Here is a 22,296-nt window from a genome sequence, read left to right on the forward strand (position 1 = left end):
AATCATAAAGCTGAGGTCAGCATGAAGAGTTCTACTGTGCATCCGGAAAGTATTCACAGTGCTTCACTTTTTCCACATTTTGTTATGTTACAGCCTTATTCCAAAATGGATGAAATTAATTATTTTCCTCAAAATTCTACAAACAATACCCCATAATGACAACGTGAAAGAAGTTTGTTTGAAATCTTTGCAAATTTCTTAAAAATAAAAAAACAAAAAAGCACATGTGCATTCACAGCCTTTGCTCAATACTTTGTTGAAGCACCTTTGGCACCAATTATAGCCTCAAGTCTTTTTGAGTTTGATGCTACAAGCTTGGCACACCTATTTTTGGTCAGTTTCTCACATTCTTCTTTGCAGGACCTCTCAAGCTCCATCAGGTTGGATGGGGAGCGTCAGTGCACAGCCATTTTCAGATCTCTCCAGAGATGTTCAATCGGGTTCAAGTCTGGGCTCTAGGGTCATTGTCCTGTTGGAAGATGAACCTTCGCCCCAGTCTGAGGTCCAGAGCGCTCTGGAGCAGGTTTTCATCAAGGATGTCTCTGTACATTGCTGCATTCAACTTTCCATTGATCCTGACTAGTCTCCCAGTTCCTGCCGCTGAAAAACATCCCCACAGCATGATGCTGCCACCACCATGCTTCACTGTAGGGATGGTATTGGCCAGGTGATGAGCGGTGCCTGGTTTCCTCCAGACATGATGCTTGCCATTCAGGCCAAAGAGTTCAATCAGACCAGAGAATTTTGTTTCTCATGGTCTGAGAGTCCTTCAGGTGCCTTTTGGCAAACTCCAGGCAGGCTGTAATGTGCCTTTTACTGAGGAGTGGCTTCCGTCTGACCGCTCTACCATACAGGCCTGATCGGTGGAGTGCTGCAGAGATGGTTGTTCTTCTGGAAGGTTCTCCTCTCTCCACAGAGACAAGCTGGAGCTCTGTCAGAGTGACCATCGGGTTCTTGGTCACCTCCCTGACTAATCGCTCAGTTTGGCCGGCGGCCAGCTCTAGGAAGAGTCCTGGTGGTTCCAAACTTCTTCCATTTACGGATGATGGAGGCCCCTGTGCTCATTGGGACCTTCAGTGCTGCAGACATTTTTCTGTACCCTTCCCCAGATCTGTGCCTCGATACAATCCTGTCTCAGCGGTCTACAGACAATTCCTTGGACTTCATGGCTTGGTTTGTGCTCTGACATGCACTGTTAACTGTGGGACCTTATATAGACAGGTGTGTGCCTTTGCAAATCATGTCCAATCAACTGAATTTACCACAGGTGGACTCCAATCAAGTTGTAGAAACATCTCAAGGATGATCAGTGGAAACAGGATGCACCTGAGCTCAATTTTGAGTGTCATGGCAAAGTCTGTGAATACTTATGTACATGTGCTTTTTTTGTTTTTTATTTTTAATAAATTTGCAAAGATTTCAAACAATCTTCTTTCACGTTGTCATTATGGGGTATTGTTTGTAGAATTTTAAGGAAAATAATGAATTTAATCAATTTTGAAATAAGGCTGTAACATAACAAAATGTGGAAAAAGTGAAGCGCTGTGAATACTTTCTGGATGTACTGTACATATAGTTACATGATTTATTTTATTTTCAAATTACCATGTTTGAAACACATTTCATTTGCATACATTTTATAACATTATAAAAATAATGCTACATTTATTTTTCTTCTCAATATGAATAGCAGCTTTCCTTTTTGTTTCATTGTTGATTGACTTTTTGTTAGACATAAATATATGGAAAGCCAAATTGTCATTTAGAGATATCTCAAAATACAATTCAAGATATCTTAAATTGAATTGCAGATATCTCAAATTGCATTCAAGATATCTCAAACTGACTTCCTGTCTAATTTAAGTTATCTCAAATTGACTTCCTGTCTAATTTAAGTTATCTCAAATTGACTTCCTGTCTAATTTGAGATATCTCAAATTCAATTCGAGATATCTTGAAATGGAGTTAGTTTGAGATATCTGCAATTCAATTTAAGATATCTTGAACTGTATTTTGAAATATTTCTAAATGACAATTTGGCTTGACATATAAATAATATTATGTTGTATGTGTAATGGTGTAAATTGTATAATTTGGTTTATTGAGATTCTAGTTTGAGGATAGCTTAGATCAAGTTGTTCGAGGGTGAGATGGGAGCACTTATAAAATCTGTTAATTGGAGGGCAAAGGTCATGTCCAGAAAATATTGTGAAACATTATACATGAGGGGTCTCAGAATAAGGAAGTCATAATCAGGAGAATTGAGGAGAATAAGCATGATGTGGCCCTGTTGCATCCTTTAGTTGCTTTCATTTGTTTGTAAGGATTTGTAAAGATTCTAGCATGTGTTCAATCATAAACCTAGATATAGCTTCGTCTGTGAAAACATCATTTTCATGTATGAAGTCACAAACAAACGCACGCTGATGAACTGCAAATACTGTTTTAGTTGCAAAATATGAAAACAAAATGAATACGTGTTAGTTACAGGTTTTAAATAAATAATTTCTGTTGCATCTTTGGGGACTCGAGTCTGTTGCCGGAAAGTGTCCATGGCAACTGCGTAGCGACTCCGCAGGGTCTCCATGGCAACCGCGACGTGCTGCCAGCGTCGTGTCCATGGCAACGCAGGACGCGCCTGCACGGGCTCTAGAGCAACAAAGTATCCCCGTGTCCGGGATCTTCAAAGCAAACGGCCGACATTTCACCCCAACTTCATCTTCCAGTGCATTGTCCTCACAGCCCATGAGCTCCACAATGAGGACTGTAGAGGCGGCCAGAGACAAGAGCCCCCTGAAGACCGCGGGCTTCACAGTCAGGTCCACTATGAAGAACTCCGTGGTAAGAGGTTTGGGTGTCAGAAACGACCATTTCCAGCCGTGTGGTATCTGCCCGCTGTGTATTATTGTATTGGTATATATATATATATATATATATATATATATATATAGGGGGGGATTCTTTAAGTTTGGTAATGAATGTCGTTCTCTTGCCCAGGAAGTCTTTTGTGTGATTATGTATTAATACAACAGTGACAGTGTCGGCCTCAAACCGCACACTGAGCCCGAAAACAAAACACTTCACGGAAATGACGGAAATGCAACTAAGTCGGTCAAATCCCTGTTCTGTATTGTGTATTGAAAGATGTATGTATGTATGTATGTAAGCATGCATGCATGCATTTTCTTACTTAGTTTTATTATTAATGTGTGGTTTACTTGGTTACTACAATTTTACATTCATTTCAAGTCATTAAAATTGCATTAGTTCTGAGGATCTATTTCCCTGTCGTTTAAATCTTCATGGCCCTCATTTGTATTGCACTTTGAACTGACATGTTGCTGCACAAAACTGCTTCCTCCAATTGCAGTAGCCTTTAACGTTTAGTTTCATGGCTTTAAAGAAGCTAACAAAATACCACTTGAATTATATATATAACATTTCTTATATTCTTTCACAAATGTTGATAATGTCAGAATATATATTTTGCAGTCTTATCATACAGTTATTACCATTATTAATAAAATCATCAGATCCATTTTCCCATTTAATAATACATTAGAGAAGAATGGGTTCCTTAATGTATTCTTTCAAGAGATACAGGCAATGCTCAGAGATAATAATACCTTAAATTAAAATGCTGTTTGGGCTTGTAGAGAGACATTACAAAATAATTACACTCTGCTACAGTGATCCTGTTAAATAACCAGCACTAGCAGAAATAATTTCAAAGTGTGATATGTTAGGTCTTAATTTATATATTTTTTTAAATTTTCACACCCTGCACAGCATGCAAAAGACTTTCTGTAAATTAATTATGTTTGCGTGTGCTTGGCTTTATTGGTAACCAGACAAAAAAAAAAAAAAAAAATGAAATGTGGTGCGGGAAACATCCCAATACTCTGCAGACAGTATTTTCACAGCTGTTTTAATGTTATACTCTATTTGTAAATGCCATTTTTTTAAATTAAATTACTAATTTAATTTTTAATAAAGTTATCTAATCTTGTTATCTGATATAGGCTATGTATCAGTACCACATGTAGGACCATAAAGATAGCACTGTGATTGAGCCGCACATTTTAAATACATGCTCATACAGGGTGCCCCCTGCTTGATTGCATGAATGCAGGTAGATGAAACAGCCACATCATAGAAGGCAAAGCCCACCTCTGAGCCTGAAAAGATTTTTTCCCGACATTACTGAGTAGAAGCAGGATCACAAAGAAAGGGATTCAAATTGACAGAAACGATTATTCAGCAGCCTGGAAAATTGCCCCCTGAAAAAAAAATAAAAAATGGCAAAGGAAATGTCAGTCTGGTGTGTCCTCCCTAAGCACAACTGGCTAATAAAAGCCCTCTCTGGTCTTGTCCTATTGCGTGTAATGATAACATCTTCATCAATGCGTGAGGATGTACTGAGAGGAGGCGAATCAAAGCTGGGACTGGCCCATCTATTGAGAGTCCTGTGGAGTGGGAGCTGTACCTTATTCAAACAGCAGACTCTCCAAAGCCCCCCCCCAACCCCCTTCTCCCCATCAGCTTTTCTATGAATCTAAATTAATGGCATTTATTACAGCCATTCTTCACCGTGGACCCACTTGCTCCAGCTATCCGTCTCTATTCCTGTAGTCTGCACTAGCTCTTTTGTAACAGGAATGCTGTACAATCCCCAGCAGTGATGAAATATTTATGCAGTGTTAAACTGTGAGTAATGCTACCAGCCAGATGAGCTGCTCAACTCCTTTGTCTGTTGCTTCTACTGAAGATAAATCAGGTGGAAATGTTAGCTGTCAGACTCTTCAGTCCTTGTTGGAAGTTGTTATTGATCAGGTCAAATATGCACTTTTTTGTTCTTGTTGTTGTTGTTGGGGGAAGTTGGAGGATTGAATTATTAGACTCCAGACAGGTTACTTGCTTTTGTAGTATAACCATCTGATGCCTGACACTGAGTTGTCCAAGTTTGTACTGTGACAATGTGGATGTTTCCAGGTTCTTCATAGCCCAGTATTGGTAGCACAATGCAATTTAACCTTAATCTAATCTTAAAGTGGAATTGATGTATGATACAAAATCAATACTGGAGCTGGCTAACTGTCCTATAACCAGGCTACTGTAGCACAAGCCTTGGCAACAGTGCAACTTTAAATGGGTTTGGAGAGCACTTGGGGAGTTACAAAGTGTATGATTTATTTAAGTGTTATTGTATTTTTAAATGTAACTCCAAAAACAGCTAATCTGTTACATTTGAAGTTTTCTATTCATCCTCCCTTACTTATGAAGCTTTCAGAACAGAACACATACATTCAAATCATGTTCAATGGTCAGTAAAGCATAGCCTGATCTTTAATCAAGGGTAAAACAAAACAAAACATGGAACAGTAAAACAACACAAATGTTTCTTGCAGATAAGTTGTATTGAATAAATAATTAGGCCAACATTAATGTTTGTGTGTGTGTGTGTGTGTTTTAGTACTGTAATTATGTAAGAAAAGATAAATGAAGAGTGTGTGCTTGTCTGAAAGTCGCCCTTTTGTTATGCAAATAAGCCCCTTAATTCGGAGGTGCGCCTGACTGTATCGAGCAGCTCTTGTGTTCGGGTGTGGGTGTGTGTGTGTGAGGGGATGGTATTTAATGGGCACAGCTGTAAGTCACTGACTAACAGTGCTGAAAAAATAATTGAGAGAGCAAAAGTCACCATTCTGCTCTGATGAGGGGGGGGAAGTATATTTAGATGGAGGCATTTGCTTTTAAAAAAAAGAGATTTAAATGTTAAGGGCAAACAGAGAGAAACATAGATGGTACTGGGTGATTTAAATGGGTTTGGGTGACAATACTGGATAATACTGTACATTACTAACTCCTTTAAACTCCCTCTTTAGTGCCTTTGTTGATCTTACTATTGTGTACTATAGATAGACCTACAGAAATATTCTGTCAATCAAGGAGGGGGTGGGGGAGGATTTTGTCAGATCAGTGTGGCTTTTCGAATGTTGTTCCATATTGTTAAACAAGGTTTGCAACTCCTGCTTTGACACCCTAATGTGTCAATCCGTGCCACCAAACAAAGAAATACAAATGTGGTTGTAGTAGAAAGTGTAAATCGCTGATGAAGTGATATGAGGTTTTGGAGCCCATCTTTATTCATTTGCAGACAGACAGCCTAAATGTTACTCATAAATACAGCAAGATGAGTGCTTGCTGAAATCCTTCACAGCATATTCATATCCTTTCAGAGTCACCTCAGCTATGATAGCACGGTTCAGAAACGAAATGGCTTAATCATAGTCTATTATGTTGAAAGAGCGACAGTCGTGTGCTGAATATATTACCTGGTATGCTCCTGTATGTATGTATGTATGCATTTATTTATTATTACTATTTTGCAGTTCTCTTGGGTGGACTGACATTTTCTTTTCATGTCAAGAACAGTTTAATCATGATGTGAGGGGCATCAGATTTTCAGAGTAGCACAATAACAATGGCCAGCTTGATCTGCAGAAGTGTATTACAGTTTTTTTGATGTGAAAAAATGCTTTTCAAAAAGGGGCAAACAAAATGACTGTACAGAGGTTTCGGTAAAATAAACAAGATTTAGTTCAGTGTGACTCATTCTTTGTGTGAAACGGAGTCATACTGCTGATACAGTACACAGCTGGTCAAACTACAGAGTGTGTTCTTTCTTCTTTTGCGAATCTTATTAGACAATAAGCAAACATTTATTTTATTCTGACCTATGAAATTGGCTTTACCTGATACATTCCAGCTGAAGCAGGGATAGTCAAATGCTCCACCTTCTAACCACTTATCTGATACATTAGGATCCTTAATTATATAATTCAGTTAATTATCAAATAATTAAATTGCATATTATACCAAAATCCAGAAATGTATAAGACTGAAAACTGTTGTATTTATCTCAGTCTGATTTAAAGTGCCTCTGTTTGTTTTTGTTATGACATAGTAACAATATTATCATTGTCTAAAATAGGATTGTTTCCCTTAATTTTCTGTGGTTGGTTGTGTGGTGATCTGTATTTTCAAGGTTTTCTATTAATACTATTTTTTTTTTTGCTTACTAAGACCTACATTGAATCTGACCCACCTGCTAGTATCTTTTCTCTGCCCAGTGAAAACCTGGTGTGTAATTTGTGTTTTTTTGCGGACCTAGGATCAGTGAGACAGTGAGACCTATTTCAAGATGTTGTTATTATAGTTTGCTTTATAGTATTTCATACATTATCAAATAAATATTGCATCTCTTGCACAAACTTGCAATGTGATAAAACAACGAACATACTTCATGACAGGGTTTAATGAAGAGCATACATACGTTCATGTCTCAAGGACAAAATGCCTTTACCAACATGCGACACGTGGTACATGGTACAGTGTAAATGTTTCTCTATGGCTGTATCTTTTGACAATGCCAAGTTAAAAACATTACCCATTTTCATTTTCCTGCCAGAAACAAGATCTTTCCGATTCCAGATGCTGCAATATAAACAGTTTGCCATCAGCCACAAAGATTAATAATTTCAATCATAGTGAAAGCTCCACAGAAATTGGAAACCCTCTGAGTAAAAGTTAAATCATATAAAGAAACAACCTGTTATTAGTTTGCTGTTTAATCAAATGCCAGTTAATAATACTTGGGAAAGCAGTGCTTGCTTTAGAGACTTTTTGCAGCACTGCTGAAGATCTCTATGGCACATAGAGAAATATTACTTTTAATCTAAGAAGCATTAGTGTAGAAGTGGATTTGCTTATCCATACACAAATAACACATTTAAGTAATGCATAGTTTAATAATAGTTAACTGCTCGTGCCTCAAGACTGAGACTGCTGTCATGGTGTGAAAAGTTTTCACGACTATTGAGTACAGAAATGAGCATTAATACAGCTCAAAAATTCATCCTTTCTTGTCATTGTAGATTGATCTGCAAGGTTTCCTGTTTTCCCTTCAGAAATATGAAAAACCTTATGACCTGTATTGCAGTGGGAAACTTCAAGCAGTCAATCAAGCCATTTCAAGTGAAGTGCATCTAAAGAATAATTAGGTGTATTATGTAGTCATCACACCATCTACAGGTTATTATAAAATATCCTCTAATGACGGACAATTAAGTTATCTCCAGCTGATGCATGTTCACATAAACTTAAAAAATAACATCCTATCTGAAATAATTAATACATTAAAAAGCATTAGACGAGCATTTTAATTTAAATCAACCTAATTTTCTTTAGAATTACAAAAACTTATATCAAATGAGTTCGACTAGTCTACTGGTAAATATCAATTACAGTTTGCATTTTTTTTCACCAGTTAATGTGTTGATGACTTAATAGTCTTCTTGATCTCTTCCATAGTACTGCCCTAATTAAAAACCTAAGTTTGTGGACAGATGGAGAGTGACAATTCAGCCATGCATTGCAATTAGTGTAATTTGACATTGTGACAATTTATCTTTTTTTTATAAAAACCGTGTGTAATAATTTATAACCCTTCTGTTTTAAATTATGATCAGAATCATAATTTTGTTTTTATGTTACCTATTACTGATCTGATATCCTTGACTTTATGTTAACCAGAATGGCACTGCAAAATTGCATGTTTGTTCCATACAAAAGCCTTTTAAGAGCATTCAGCCCCGGAGTCATCGACAACCCTTGATTGTCAAAGGCTGAAGTATCCTAGAGACCTTCAGTCTTTTCAGCCTTACAGAAACTCTTTAAAGGGGGTTGTTTTTTCTACTCTGTTTTTTTCTTTTCTACAATGTTAACATCATTGAAAGACAATGCTTTTAACCTAACACTAAGGCCATGCCAACTTGAACGTGAAAGAGAATGAAATAGGGCTTATTACACTACAAAATATTTGTCACCCATAAAAACTGGATCGATTATAGACCAGCTTTGTCCCTTGAATTAATTTAGCATTGTGAGAAGCTAACAGGACTGATTTCATATTCTGTTTGGAGGTTGTCACCTTCCCTTAGTGGGGGAAATAAAACATCTGCTTTTTCTTTGTACTTTGAAGAGCATCATTGTAAGAAGGAATAAAGTGGAAACCAAGCACATTTTAGTATGATTAGGAGACAAGAGGATTACTGATTTTCTAGAACCCCCCATCTTTTCATATGAACTGAGGATCACATCTCTCTCGGTGGGCTCAGTACACAAAGGGAATTTAACCCTCAAAGGCAAGGGGAGGAGAATACAAGCTTTAATAGAAGAATATCTGTGAATGAAAACAAAATATATCCCTGATGCCTTTGCTGTTGCTTTGTAGATCTGAACCTGTAATATAATATCATATCTAGGGACCGACAGATATATCGGAGCACCGATATTATCGGATGATATTTGCCTTTTACAGAAATATATGTATTGGCACATATTCCACCAATATATTTTCTCAAACTATTGGCTAAATATTTTTTTTCAAATTACCATAAAAACCTTTCTCAGAGTCTCAGACGAAATAAATGCCGGTTTCTTTGGTTTTACAGTCGTTATTATAATTATTTACAATTATTTTTTAGGATCGCTGTAGTTTAGTTTAACGTGCTTTAGTTTCGGCTGGAAGCTCCGACTCCGCAGTGATTCTGAGAAACACGGGGCTCATAAAGCAATAAACTACTGTTTTACTAAAACCCCCATAACGATAGAAAGTGTTTTTGAAAGCTGCACTGCATTTGAGTATCCATGGTTTTGATTATTGATTTTCGTCATGACTGAAGATTACCGTGTAGTATTGCATAAAAGCCGCACTTTTACTGAAAAGTTAATTAAATCGCTTTTCAAAATTCACAATAGCAATTAAAATAAAATAAAAAACAGTAAATGTTCACTGAAGATGTTGACTGGATATCAGCAAACAAAACCAGATATCCAAATGAAAAGCGAGCTCAGATCAAAGAGAACAATCTAAAGAAAATGAGTGAAAGACACATCTCTCAGACAATGAAACTATATATTTATAAAACTATTTCAAATATTACAACGTGTGATTTGTATTGCAATACATTTAACATACGCATTAAATAAGTAACTTTCGAGTGCATTTTTAAATACATTTTTTAAAGCTTTAATAATAACCTGCCCCTGTGTGAGCGGCAGTGTTGAGCACTGAGCAGGACTTGATACAACCTGACGAGTGTAAAATGCAAATATAAGCCAAACCAGCACTTAACACTATCTTATTATTTGCTCGAATGTATAGAACAGGCACATTTTTCTATTTGTGTGTGAAATTGCTCATATACATGGTCTTTGTTCTAATGTATAGATGCATATTTTTCCTTATCCCTTATTCTAATTTATTTTTACAATGTCTGATTTGTGGTTGTTTGTTATGAGGAAAATTAATGTTAAGTTTATTATGTAAAATGTAAAAATGTAAAAGTCATAGTGCAGTGCAGTTAAGCCTGCAGTGCATATTTGACACAATTTCTCTCTGACAGAGAGATATGAGGGATCCATGCTAGAAATGTCTGTTTTGCATGCTAACAAAAACAAAGCAAATATCGGCAGATATATCGGTAACCGGGAAAGTTTGCTTCCCATGTATCGATATCGGTATCGGTATCGGACCCAAAAAACCTGTATCAGTCGGGCTCTAATCATATCCAACTCATAACTTCCCCAACAAAAGAATCACCAATGTAAGGCTTGGTCATTTTTTTTATTACAAAGCAAGACTGGAAAAACAAATGGACTTCTAATACTGTGACACCTGACTGCCATCCAAATCACCCAACTATAAGAGAAGAAAGTGTAGCTGATTTGCAATGAATTAGGTCTGCTGTCAGATAGAAATGTCCCTCACCAGGGGCAATCCACTAATAAGCAGCTATCCAATTGATGCAGTGATGGCTGTCCAACAGAAACACTGGCTGTATTAAAAGGAAAAAGATGTACCGTTTTGTAAAATGTATGGAAGATATAGTTTGCTGCAACAGTGCTGTTTGTGCTGCAAGCCCATGTACACATTTTTCTGATGTGAGCACTGTACCTGAGAGGAGCAAATCAATATGTCCCAGATATACTCCTTCAAGTAATACATGTCCTTTTGACCCTTTGGTAAAACATCAGCTTGTAGATTGAATTACAAACTGCTGATGGAACATGTTGCAGACCTCGTTTACTACGGGCAGGATTAAGGCTGTATGTGAGTTATACTGTGGGGAATCTTATCAGGAACGGAGACTTCGCACCGATGCGTCTCTCATACTTCACCGAATTTGTGCACAACTTATTTTTTATTGATATTAATTTTTACTCACAAAGCATATTTTTTGTGCTCTAGATACATTAGCTAAATATATCAGTTACTGCTGAAGGATGAAAACCTATCCTGTGTTATAGTAGAGGAGCCCATGTTTTTCTTCATGTAAGGATCCCACTCTTTACAGCGTACTGTATCTGTGCTGTGATCAGATCTGTCATATCGCAGTATCTCTGACTAGTTACACCGAATAGATGACAGAAGTGCAGGATACAGGATCAAGTTTATGTGAGTTGTTCCTTATTAAACTCAGGTAATCTGTTCCTAGCTCTCTGTTGGAAGTGGCTTGTCATTGTTAATGGAAAACTAGGTCACGGTGAGCAATATGTTAGCCACTCTGTATATGGTTGGTCTGCCCATTAATGTTTGTGCTCTGTTGATCACACAGTGAACTCAAGGTTTCATACAGCATGATCCTGTTAATACAATTATTTACTTGCACACTATTACTACCATATTGCATGTAGCCTACAATTTTATCAAGGGCTGCAGCCCTAGCCATTGAATACAACTATAGAGCAAGACTCAAAACATCCGTCCACAAACATAGGCTAAACCGTTTCATGCATAAAATGGGCATTCCTGTAGTCAGCATGCCAAATGCACATTCCCTCAAAACTTGAGATATCTGTGGAATTGTGTTGTGTGCAAGTTTTAGAGTGGCTATTTATTGTCCCCAGCACAAGGTGCACCTATGTAATGATCATGCTGTTTAATCAGTCTCTTGATATGCCACACATGTCAGGTGGATGAATTAATGCATGAATGTATACATTTCAGCTCATGAAACATGGGACCAACACCTTACATGTTGCGTTTATATTTTTGTTCAGTATATTTGCCATTATAACTAGTTGGATATATAGGCCTATTTCTTTTTTTACTGTAACTGTCTTTGTGTCAGCTGAAGACTCAGCACATTAAATTAACTATATAGAAATGTACTGTGACATTGATGGGGGTAACATGTGTCCCTTTCCTCTGATACACTTGCCTGGAGCTTCAGATGTGTTTAAACTATCCTTATTAGTTTAGTCTTTTGGGGGGCACAATTAAATATTACCTTTGGGTAGTCATGTCTCGATGCTAGGCTGGACCTGCCGTTTTAATATTGCTATGCTCTTGTGGGAAGTGAGTAGTGTCAATGTCAAGGTGCCAGGTACACATAGGAAGCAGGCTTGCATTTTAAGAATGATTCAACTGAGGGCTGCAATACTGAGACCCGATTTAAGAAGAGGGCCTATTTTCAAGTCACAGAAGTAATGCTTCCTGTAATGAGATAATTATTCAGGATCCCTAGGAGGACAACTCCTAAAGGAACAGAGACAAACATGCTCTTTCAAAGGCTACATCTAAGATGGCTGTCAGTCATCTACTCTGTACTCTCTCCCAAACCGCGATGACACAGAAAATGATTCAGTTTAAACCACACAGTGTGGAAAAACAGCCTCCAGGAGGTTTTCATGCAGGATATTAAAGAGAAAGCAATTAAGCTGAACCCTTTTATTATTTTGTTGAAAGAGAATGAAAATAGAGAGAAGAGAAAATGTAATGGATTTCATTAAGATTAGAATTGGATTAACCTCTTGAATACTAACTTATTCTCGCTTTGTGTCTCGAAGCCGCGCGCGATTGTCTTGTGTTATTTAGGCAAAGCAGTGATTAGCTGTATAAGGGCCTCACCGTCCGTGATGCACATACTAAGCTGTGCATTAATAATGAATTGTAATTGTACTTCAATTAAAGCTGTGGAGAAGGTGATGATAACTATAAACAAACTTCTCCTAATTTAATCCCTTCGACTGGCATCCCAGAGGGAGCGAGCTGAGTCGCCAGTGGCCGTGCTAATAATGCTAATTAGGGCCCCAGGCAATTTAGGGTTGGATGCTCTGAACTACCATGACAATGTGCATTTTCATACACACTGTATTTTTTATTGTACGACCTGAACATAAATTAATATATAATTGACAGAATATAACTTTACTCGCATTGCTTTGAAAACGTTTGAAAAAGTATAATAATTTAACAGTATAATTTAACAAAACAGATTGCCGGGAAATGTTCAGTGTCTATATTTTCACATATTCTATAACACCATTTCAGTTAATTTTAAACTGTAGATAACAGCTTCCATAACTCACTCTGAGGATGTAGTGGTTGTCATCTAAGATCCTTATATTCTAGATTATACTGCAGGGATTCTGTTGGGCTTCATATGTTGTTGATTGCATGATTCAGAAAGAAAGTTAGTTACCTTGTCTACAACTTTGCCTGGGTTTAGACAGAGAAAGGTCTTCAATGTTTCAAGCATTTGGTCAAACGAATCAGTGATTACTGTAACACACAGGGAGAGCACAATGATACCCTAAACTGTTGTGTACCTGAAAATGGCAGTTAGACAAGATCGATAGCTACATTAAATCGATTTCTTCACAGCCTTATAGGGTTGAAGTAGAAAGCTGTTATAGCAAACAAACAAACATAAAGATTTAACAACATATGGTGTGGTGGAGCTTGTGATCCAACCCGGCTGTAGTGATTACAGTCATCAGTCGGGCTATGGGGAGTCAACGCAATCGAACCGCTGGATCTGTATCAATATAAGCCCCACACTGTAGTTAAACTTTTATGAAATATGTTTTACTGGTGACCACTGACCAAATCCCAGAATGTCAGCTGTTAAAGTTGAGCTCCAGCCAATGTCATTTAACAACTATTGACATCATTTTTCTGATTCAAGATTTTCAGTTTTAATGGTTGTAGATAGGGTTTCCAAAACCGGGAGAAAAGTCCAGGCCCAGGTTTTTGGAGTTTAAAATTCATAAACCCGGGGTCCCCGGGGCACCCGGGCTTGAAGCCAATTATGTAATAGGCTTATCAATGGAAAAAATAATCAATATGGAAACAAAATTAAATAAATAAAAAACACTAAGCTCACTCTAAACTTTTCTGATTGCACCCCTCTCTCTCTCTCTCTCTCTCTCTCTCTCTCTCTCTCTCTCTCTCTCTCTCTCTCTCTCTCTCTCTCAACCCATAAATCATAAATGCAGGCCTCACCTTGTCACACAGTTATGTATTGATAATTTGTATAAACTGAAAAGACCTTATAGAGCCCCCAGCTGTTTGCCAAACCTTGTTTGCATACTTTTTGCATTTGGCTGATTGGCCGAGTACTTCTTGTAGGAAGTAGAACCAAACCGAGCTTGGATTGGAACATTTTTCTTGAACTCCTCGTATTTTGCAACAGTGCTCAGTTATATTGTAGGTTTTGCCAACAGGTTGAACATCAATCTTCTCACCGAATGAAAAAATACACGAAAGTATACAAGAGTTCGCTGTTGCGCTGTGCACGCAAATATGTTTTTTGTTTTTTCACCCCGGTTTTATACCTGAGCCAAACCCAGGCTTGTGGGGTTGCCTGGGTTTTCGGTGCCTCGGCTCCCCGGGCTGGAAACACTAGTTGTAGAGCTTCCCAGAGCTATTAGCTTGATATATTTACATTTTCAAATAATATATTGATAAGTATATAAGTATAAGTATATTTTTGATTTAAACAGAAAGTGAAAGCAGGATCACTGAAATCCAGCCATGGAAAAACAATAAATAAACTGCAATGTCATTTGGTAAAGCAAATTATATCTCTAGCTGGAGGAAAGAATTAGAAGGTCTGTGTAAAATCAATGCACAGGGCCTTTTAATTTGTGGAAAAAATCTCTTAAAACAGATAGGCCTTGTTTTTATAGGATCTTGTTTTTATATTATATTTTTGTTATTACTTAAATTCAAGGTCTAAATTGACTGAAAATCAGTTAACACAGTGTATATCACTCAAACCCACCACCACCGCCCCAGTAAGTAAGAGCGAATGTTAATCAGCTGGTGACAAAAAGGTCCATTGATAGTTGTATCTTACATTTTCTAAAGTATTAAAACGGTAGGAAATAATTATCAGTAGGCAGATAAACAAGACTGTAAAATGACCAGGCGCTGCAGTGGAAAAGAGTCACATGAGCAGAGAGTTGTATGCCACACTCAACATGAATCATTTCACAGCCCTGCTTAAGAATGTTCTTAGTATTGGAATGTGACAAGCAAATAAATAAATAAGTGCAGTGGAGCCCGTGTGAGTAAGTGTCTCGGTGCATCATTAAACGATGAATAGTGTGTGTATCATTGGATGTAATGTGTCAGTGACGATGGCAGCCTTGTATGCTTCATCAAATCAGTGACAGCATGCAAACCCCAGAATTCATCAGTTCCAAATTGATCTGATGCACTAGATTTCTACATCCTGACCATTACTGCATTGTGTCTAATAAAGTTTGTCACAGAGCTGTATACAGTGGTAGCAAGAATTGTTTTTATGTTGTTGTTGTTGCTTGAATTACATCTCCTGCTTTGCCATTTAAAACCATTCCCTGTGCTTTTCAGCTGATTTAGTATGTGTTGTAAGTCCATATCTAGTATTTATTGCTATTAAAATACAGAATCGTAAACAGAGACATATTTACAGAAGGAAAACAGACTTTCTAAAGATGGATGACCTTCATAAAAAGTGCTTCACTATTTCTACTACTACTGAAACTATCACTTAAATAGCTGCCACTCTAATGCTTCATAATATTTTTCCATGAAAGATTGTTTCCCTGTGCTTGTGATCTTGAGATTGACATTGGTTAGGTTTAAGCTTGATTGTTAGAAAAAGTAATAATTTATTGAACCATCGTAAGTCATGACTGTTATTGGGTTGGCCACACAGCATCTGTTTTTGTGAATCTGCATAGTACATTGTGCACACCTGTTTAAATTGTATAAACTGCATCTCAGCCTGCCTTGTCTCTTCTGTGAAGGCCAGGAGCTCTTTGGATTGACTCAAGAGCAGCGTGTCTGTCTGTACTCTGCTTATTCCTGATTATGATGTGTTGGAGCCTCAGATCAGTAATCCTGAGGTAAACAGAAGGCCTGTCTGTTGCACTAACATTACTGATCCCTTGACTCTTGTCAGGGAAGAACAAAGGTATTGATTGCTTGCGCTGAACAAAATTGGCCTAACTGGGCTTTCTTCCACCCCCCTCCCATAGCCACCCTTCACCATCAAACCTGGTGCTGGATGGCTTTCAAAGTGCCTCCTTTGATCTATACAATAGGCTCAGCTAAATGAATCATGAGTTTGTCCTTCTGTTCTGTGATATGACTTGTCCTCCGGTATTGAGTTTAACACGCACTCGGCTGCTCTGTGCTTCCCCTGTTTGATCCCATGGCTAGCCTGTGTGTTCCTGAGAGGCTTTAGCATAACAGCAGCTAACAAACAGAGGGGTACCAGCCAGACATACAACAATGCAACACAGGTGTTCATCGGCAACCAACGGGTTCTCCTGCTCTGGTCTTTATTCATTTGTGTTCGTGAATTATTCAGTCATTTTCAATGATGGGACACGGGTGGCACAGCAAATCTATATCAACCCTACTTCACCCTCATTTCTGGTGATGTCATTTTGCACAGTAAGTTCAAATGCAAGACCTTACATAACTACAGTTATTCCTTCTACAATAACTGAATACAGAAACCCAGTTCAATAAAGATTCCAGTTGATTGCACTGATTGCATTGAGTGAGTACTGGGGTGTTTTAATGTTGGCTGCCACGCCACAGAATTCAATCAAGTGGAAGTGCAAAGTTTCCTCAACCTCTGTCTTAACTCGGTTCGCTCAATGTGAATCTTCACTAGGCTGAATCAGGCTGAAAAGGAAAATTAAAGTATTGTTTAATGAACAATATTTATTAAACTAAATTAATCACCAGATAACATTTCAAATTAAATGCTCTTGACTACCATGTTATACTGCAGTGTAGGGCCAGCGCCAAATAGTAGGATCATTCCAGGTGTTGTTGACATCAGTGCTGATAGACAAACCAGAAATGCCATGTGACCATTCACAGCTTATGTTAAAATGGCAGATGATGCATGTGATGAGAGTACTTCACTTCCGCATGAATAGAAAAGTAACCAATTTGTCGAATGCAAATATTAAGTGAAATGCATACTTTTCTAGCACAACCAGAGTAGTGCTGCTTTTCTACTTTTGAAACATCCAATAAGTGAAGACATAAATAGGAAATTATGGAAAAACTAATCACATTTGTTGATTAAAATATATGTCAGATTTCAACAATTCATGGGTGAAGCTTCCAGGATCAAATACACTTTTAAAATCCCAGTTACACAGTTCTCTCCTGTTCTAGTATCTATATCAGATTACATGTGCATACAGCCATGTAAAGAGTTAGGCTATCCAATTAGTAATGTGAAAGTGAATCAATAATTCTGTGAAAAATGCAGTATGGCTAATCATCAATGCATTTAGCTGTCTGTATTTATATCTAGCCCTTTCTGCATTTGGCTATATCCAACCAGTAGTAAGGTTGAAGTTTTTACATTTATTTTTTTGTTTGTTTTAATATTGAAATTAAAATACCTTTTAATATTTTGTATTAGATTCAGTATGTATCTGTGATGCATAATACCCTTACAAATGCATTGCTCACAGTTCACCTTTTCTTTTCTTTCTTTCTTTCTTTATTTATTGGCAGACGCCCTTATCCAGGGTGACTTACAAAATATGAGCGCAATACAAATATGAGTGCAATACAACTATATGCGCAATACACTTACGCTTAGTTCTTTCACTTACCAACTTTCCAAATAGTTTGGAACGACAACTGGCAAATGTCTTTGTTCCCAAAAGTTTTCGTATAAATTAAAATGATGTGATGTAACACTCTCATCCCACTTTGTATTTGCAAAAGCGTTTCCCAACCTTTTTTACATGTGCATGTACATTGTATTTGTAAAGACTACAGCAATTTGAAATTAGGTGGGAGCATGTAACATAGATCCATGACACAACATGAATGACAAAGAAAGGCATTAAGATGGTGTTCTAGTGGGGTCAGTCAAGAAATGAAGGATAAATGCATGATGCAATAAAGACAATCACTAATTCAAAATTCTATTGTTATTGAGTTATTGTGTAATTCCACCGCTGTTCCATTATGTTTGTGTTTTTCCTTGGCTGTGAATTTGTAATTAAATGACAGTACTAGTGTAAGAGAGATATTTTGGTTTTTTGCATTTATTAAAACACCCATCTCTGTCATTGTCACTGAAAATGTCCCTTCATCAAGGCGCCAAGCTGTGACAGAGAAGGCTCACATTGAATAACCTCTCCAGGTAACAAATGACTTTGCTTGCGATGGAGAGCTGGAATTGAAAAACCCACTGTGCTACAAGTTTCTAGACCAGTCAAAACATGAATAAATAAAAATTGATGAATCAATAAATAAAGAAGGTTCTTCTGTTGGCTTCTGACATGGAATTTAAATTTGGGATGATTTGCTATATAGTTTGAGCTGACACCATGTTGTCTGTTTAGAGTGATCTTTTGGCTTTGGGAAAAAAAAGAAGATGTGCTAATGTCACTGATTGTATTGCTTAATACTGATCTGTCTGGTAATTCTGTTTAAATGAGTTATTTTATTAGTAATTATAACTGCACATTTGATTGCAGATTCAGTGTTACATTCAGCTATGTTTAAATCTCAGTGGTGCAAGTTCAAGTCTAAGTTGCAGAATACGATAGTCTCTCAGTTATTGTGAATGTTCAACTGAAATGTACAATTAATTGTCTAACCCGTTTATGTCTATATTTTTATAATTAAGTATCCCCTTGGTGTACTTTAGTCATCCTGACTTATAAATATGTCAAACTGGCTTTTAATTTTACCTTTAGCTTAATTATTTTTTAACGGTTTATTTATTAGACACTATCAAAACTCAATTTGGACAACATGCAGATCATTGTAAAATGCATTTGTAAATTATACATAAGGCAGACAATCAAGAGGATTGACAATAATACTTTTAAATGGATAAATAAACAATATTGGTCACAGTGATAGTAATTACATTGGTGAAAGTCCAGTGAGGCATATATGGAAAATAACTCCATGAGTATGTACCTATGTAATTATTTTTACTGCAAATATAAGTGCAATATGCGTATAGTTACTGAGAACACATCAACTTCATGTCTTCCTTAATTATTATTACCTTTCTGATACCCTTATCCAAGGCCATTGCCAGTTCATTTTAAAAGTCCATTGCTGAAAGCCACAGTGCAGTATGTGGAAGAGTAGTTGCAGAACAAATGACAGGCTAAAGTATTAAGTTACACAGTGAAGCGAAATACATTGCAAAGATATAGTATGGGCGATTGAATAAATATTGCCAGTATGCTTTAACAGCAGGCCTGCAGCAGAACAAAAGACTGCAACAGGAAGTGCTTTTGAGCTGATCTCCGGCAGTGTGGGGAGTCAACCAGAAACCATTGCTGGTGATAACAGTTTATAGTTTTCAAGGCAGAGAGGCAGTCTGAGGATCTATTGCTATTTGCAGTCAACATAGAGGAGTTATAAAGAGGTGCTGCAAAATGGTCAGATGCAGTGCAATCCTATTGATGCAGGAATGGAAATATTAGACTTCCATTGAATAGCAGTTTGAGTAATTTCAGGATTTACAGTTGCCATCTCGCCTATACCAGTACCAAGTGTATATTTCAGTTTCCTAGGGTAGATTAATGCTTTTTTCGCTCCTTCATTATAATTTTAACAGGAGCCCATGCCTTGTCAAATCTGAATTAAGCTACTGCATAACTGGAGTCTTATTTCTATCCCTGAGAATGCAGGTGGATGGTTTCACCCAAGGGGGGTGTAGGGCAGGAGAATAAAGGGTTGAGAATAAGGGTTGAAGTACAAGAGAATGCTACAACAAGGCAGTTGATGAGTAGAGATGATAAAAAGTTGTTTTAAAGAAAGAAACTTGGGATGTTGGAAAGAGGCAAGGAGCAAAACTTTTGGAAAACTGCAGAATTTTGTCCAACTCTTTTTGAGCAGTGTCCAAACCAGCTCTGGGGAGCAATGGTTAACTCTTGTCTTTCATAAGGAGTCAGTTTGGCTCTCATTCACAGCAGAGGTTACTTGCTCCAGGGCCTACAGACAGTGTGGCCCAGCTCTCATCTTTCACAGGCCATAATTGTAACTTCATCTCCCCGTGTCTCGTCTTTCCCCTGTGGACATTAAGTGAGCCTCCTTCTTTAGTCCTGTCAGACTGTCACACAGCACAGGGCCTAAATTGATAGTTGCTCTAAGAATAGAGAGGTACCTTGTTTCCTTATGGTGGATTGGATATTCGCTAAATCCTGAACGAGGGAGGAGGTCGAGGACGGGGGGCAGGGTCTCTTTGAACAGGCCCTGAGTCTCTCCCTATTTTCTTACCTTCAATGAAGAATGAATTAATTGCTGCTTCCTCTCATCCTCATGCTGTTAGTACTCAACAGAGATTTTTTTTTAAGTCAGAGGTAGGCTTCACTTAATTTTTTTGCTCTTCCAAACACATGAACACATGAAAAACAACTGGTCCCAAGCCGCCTTCCACCCCTTGGAATCTAAATTGCTGATGAAATAAAGTCTCTAAGAAAATATTAAAAGCAACCAAATCTGTTAGGAAGGGCTGGATATTGTTGTTTGTCTGTTTCATAATGTTGCTTTGCCACAGTGCAATCATAAACAACTACACAACAATAATGCAATCACTGATGCTGAAAAGCAAGTAAAGCACTTCAGGTATTTATGCACATAAATACCGATATATTAAAGAAGATGAAAAGGGTATTTATTTTAAAATAATACTGAATGACCTGCTGATTTGCTCACCTGTTTGTGATGGGACACATTCACAGACACGTACATCTTGTAAATGTTTGGCATATTAACAAGACTGCTCATTAATCCTTCTTGGCAAGACCTTAGAATCATGCCCTTTGAGTGATCGCCCATAGGACCTGTGAGATTCAACTGAAAGACATGCTGTATGCAGTGTACTGTACAAAGGACCTGCAATATCAGTGACAAGTGGATTGCATTAGGGGCTGGAATGGGCATTGAAGGCAAGTTGCTTAAATTTTATCGAACAGCTGAGGGTGTTAAAACCTACTTGTGAAAACGAAAGAGAGATGAAGATCACATAAGCTGTTTTTGGTGGCTTGGGATGTATTGTTGAATCAAGAAAATAATATGATTCTAAATGTACACTCGGCTTTCATTCCCCCGTATTACCTTTTTTTGTGTGTGTGTCGTTTTATTTTGATTAAATTGTCGTTTCACATTGTAATCATCAGTTCCACTCCTGCAGGCTGAATGTGAGGAGATGAAATGGGGAACTATTTTTATTCACAAACTACACAAACGCTTCAGTGACAAATTTCCCCCCATAAAACACGATCACACAATCTGCTTTGATAGTTTGTCTATTCCCCCTAGAGTAGTTAGTGTGTTTGGTAAATAGCAGTAAATGGCAGGAAGCAGAACAACAGCAACACGGAATCCCAAATTTAAATCTACAACCTTGTAAATGAAATAGCAGGAGAATTAAATAAGCTACTCTTTAAAGAAACTTGGCAAGATAAAACATCAGATCTTTCTCTGAACTTAGACAGCCAAATGTAATTTTTGATCACTGAAATTGAAGAATCCTGGCTGCATTTACTCATATTTTTGGCCTACATTACATTTATATTACCAGGTTTAAACTACATTGTTCTCATTAGGATGTGAAGGAGGCCAAAATCATTTTCATTTTTTAGGGACTGATATTTGGTAGCTAGAACTGAGGAAATCACTCTTGGACTTCTGGAAAATAATCCTTTTCCAGAAGTCCAAGGGTTTTCCTTTGAATATATATATATGTATGTGTTTGTAATATGTTATATGCAACTGACTCCACACATCCAAGGCAAAAACAAAAAGAGAATTCATACCCATAAATATTTGGACAGTGACACAATTGTCATCATTTAGGCTCTATATGCCACCACAATGGATATGAAAGGTAACAATCAATATGTGCTTTAAGTGTAGACTTTCATCTTTAATTTGAGGGTTGATAC

General features: G+C 37.4%; 1 protein-coding gene across 2 annotated transcripts in view; it reads left to right on the top strand.

Moving 5' to 3' along the window:
• The first annotated feature begins 2,618 nt into the window (after positions 1-2,618).
• Positions 2,619-22,296, top strand: part of pacrg (PARK2 co-regulated) — a 115,182-nt gene continuing 95,504 nt past the window's right edge. For both annotated transcript variants that reach the window (XM_066717476.1, XM_066717477.1), the window contains exon 1: positions 2,619-2,841. In XM_066717476.1, coding sequence (XP_066573573.1) covers positions 2,620-2,841 — 222 coding nt within the window. In that variant the 5' untranslated portion in view covers position 2,619. The remainder of the gene's footprint in view (positions 2,842-22,296) is intronic.

Source organism: Amia ocellicauda, chromosome 11, assembly GCF_036373705.1.
Source record: "Amia ocellicauda isolate fAmiCal2 chromosome 11, fAmiCal2.hap1, whole genome shotgun sequence".
Classification (NCBI taxonomy): domain Eukaryota; kingdom Metazoa; phylum Chordata; class Actinopteri; order Amiiformes; family Amiidae; genus Amia; species Amia ocellicauda.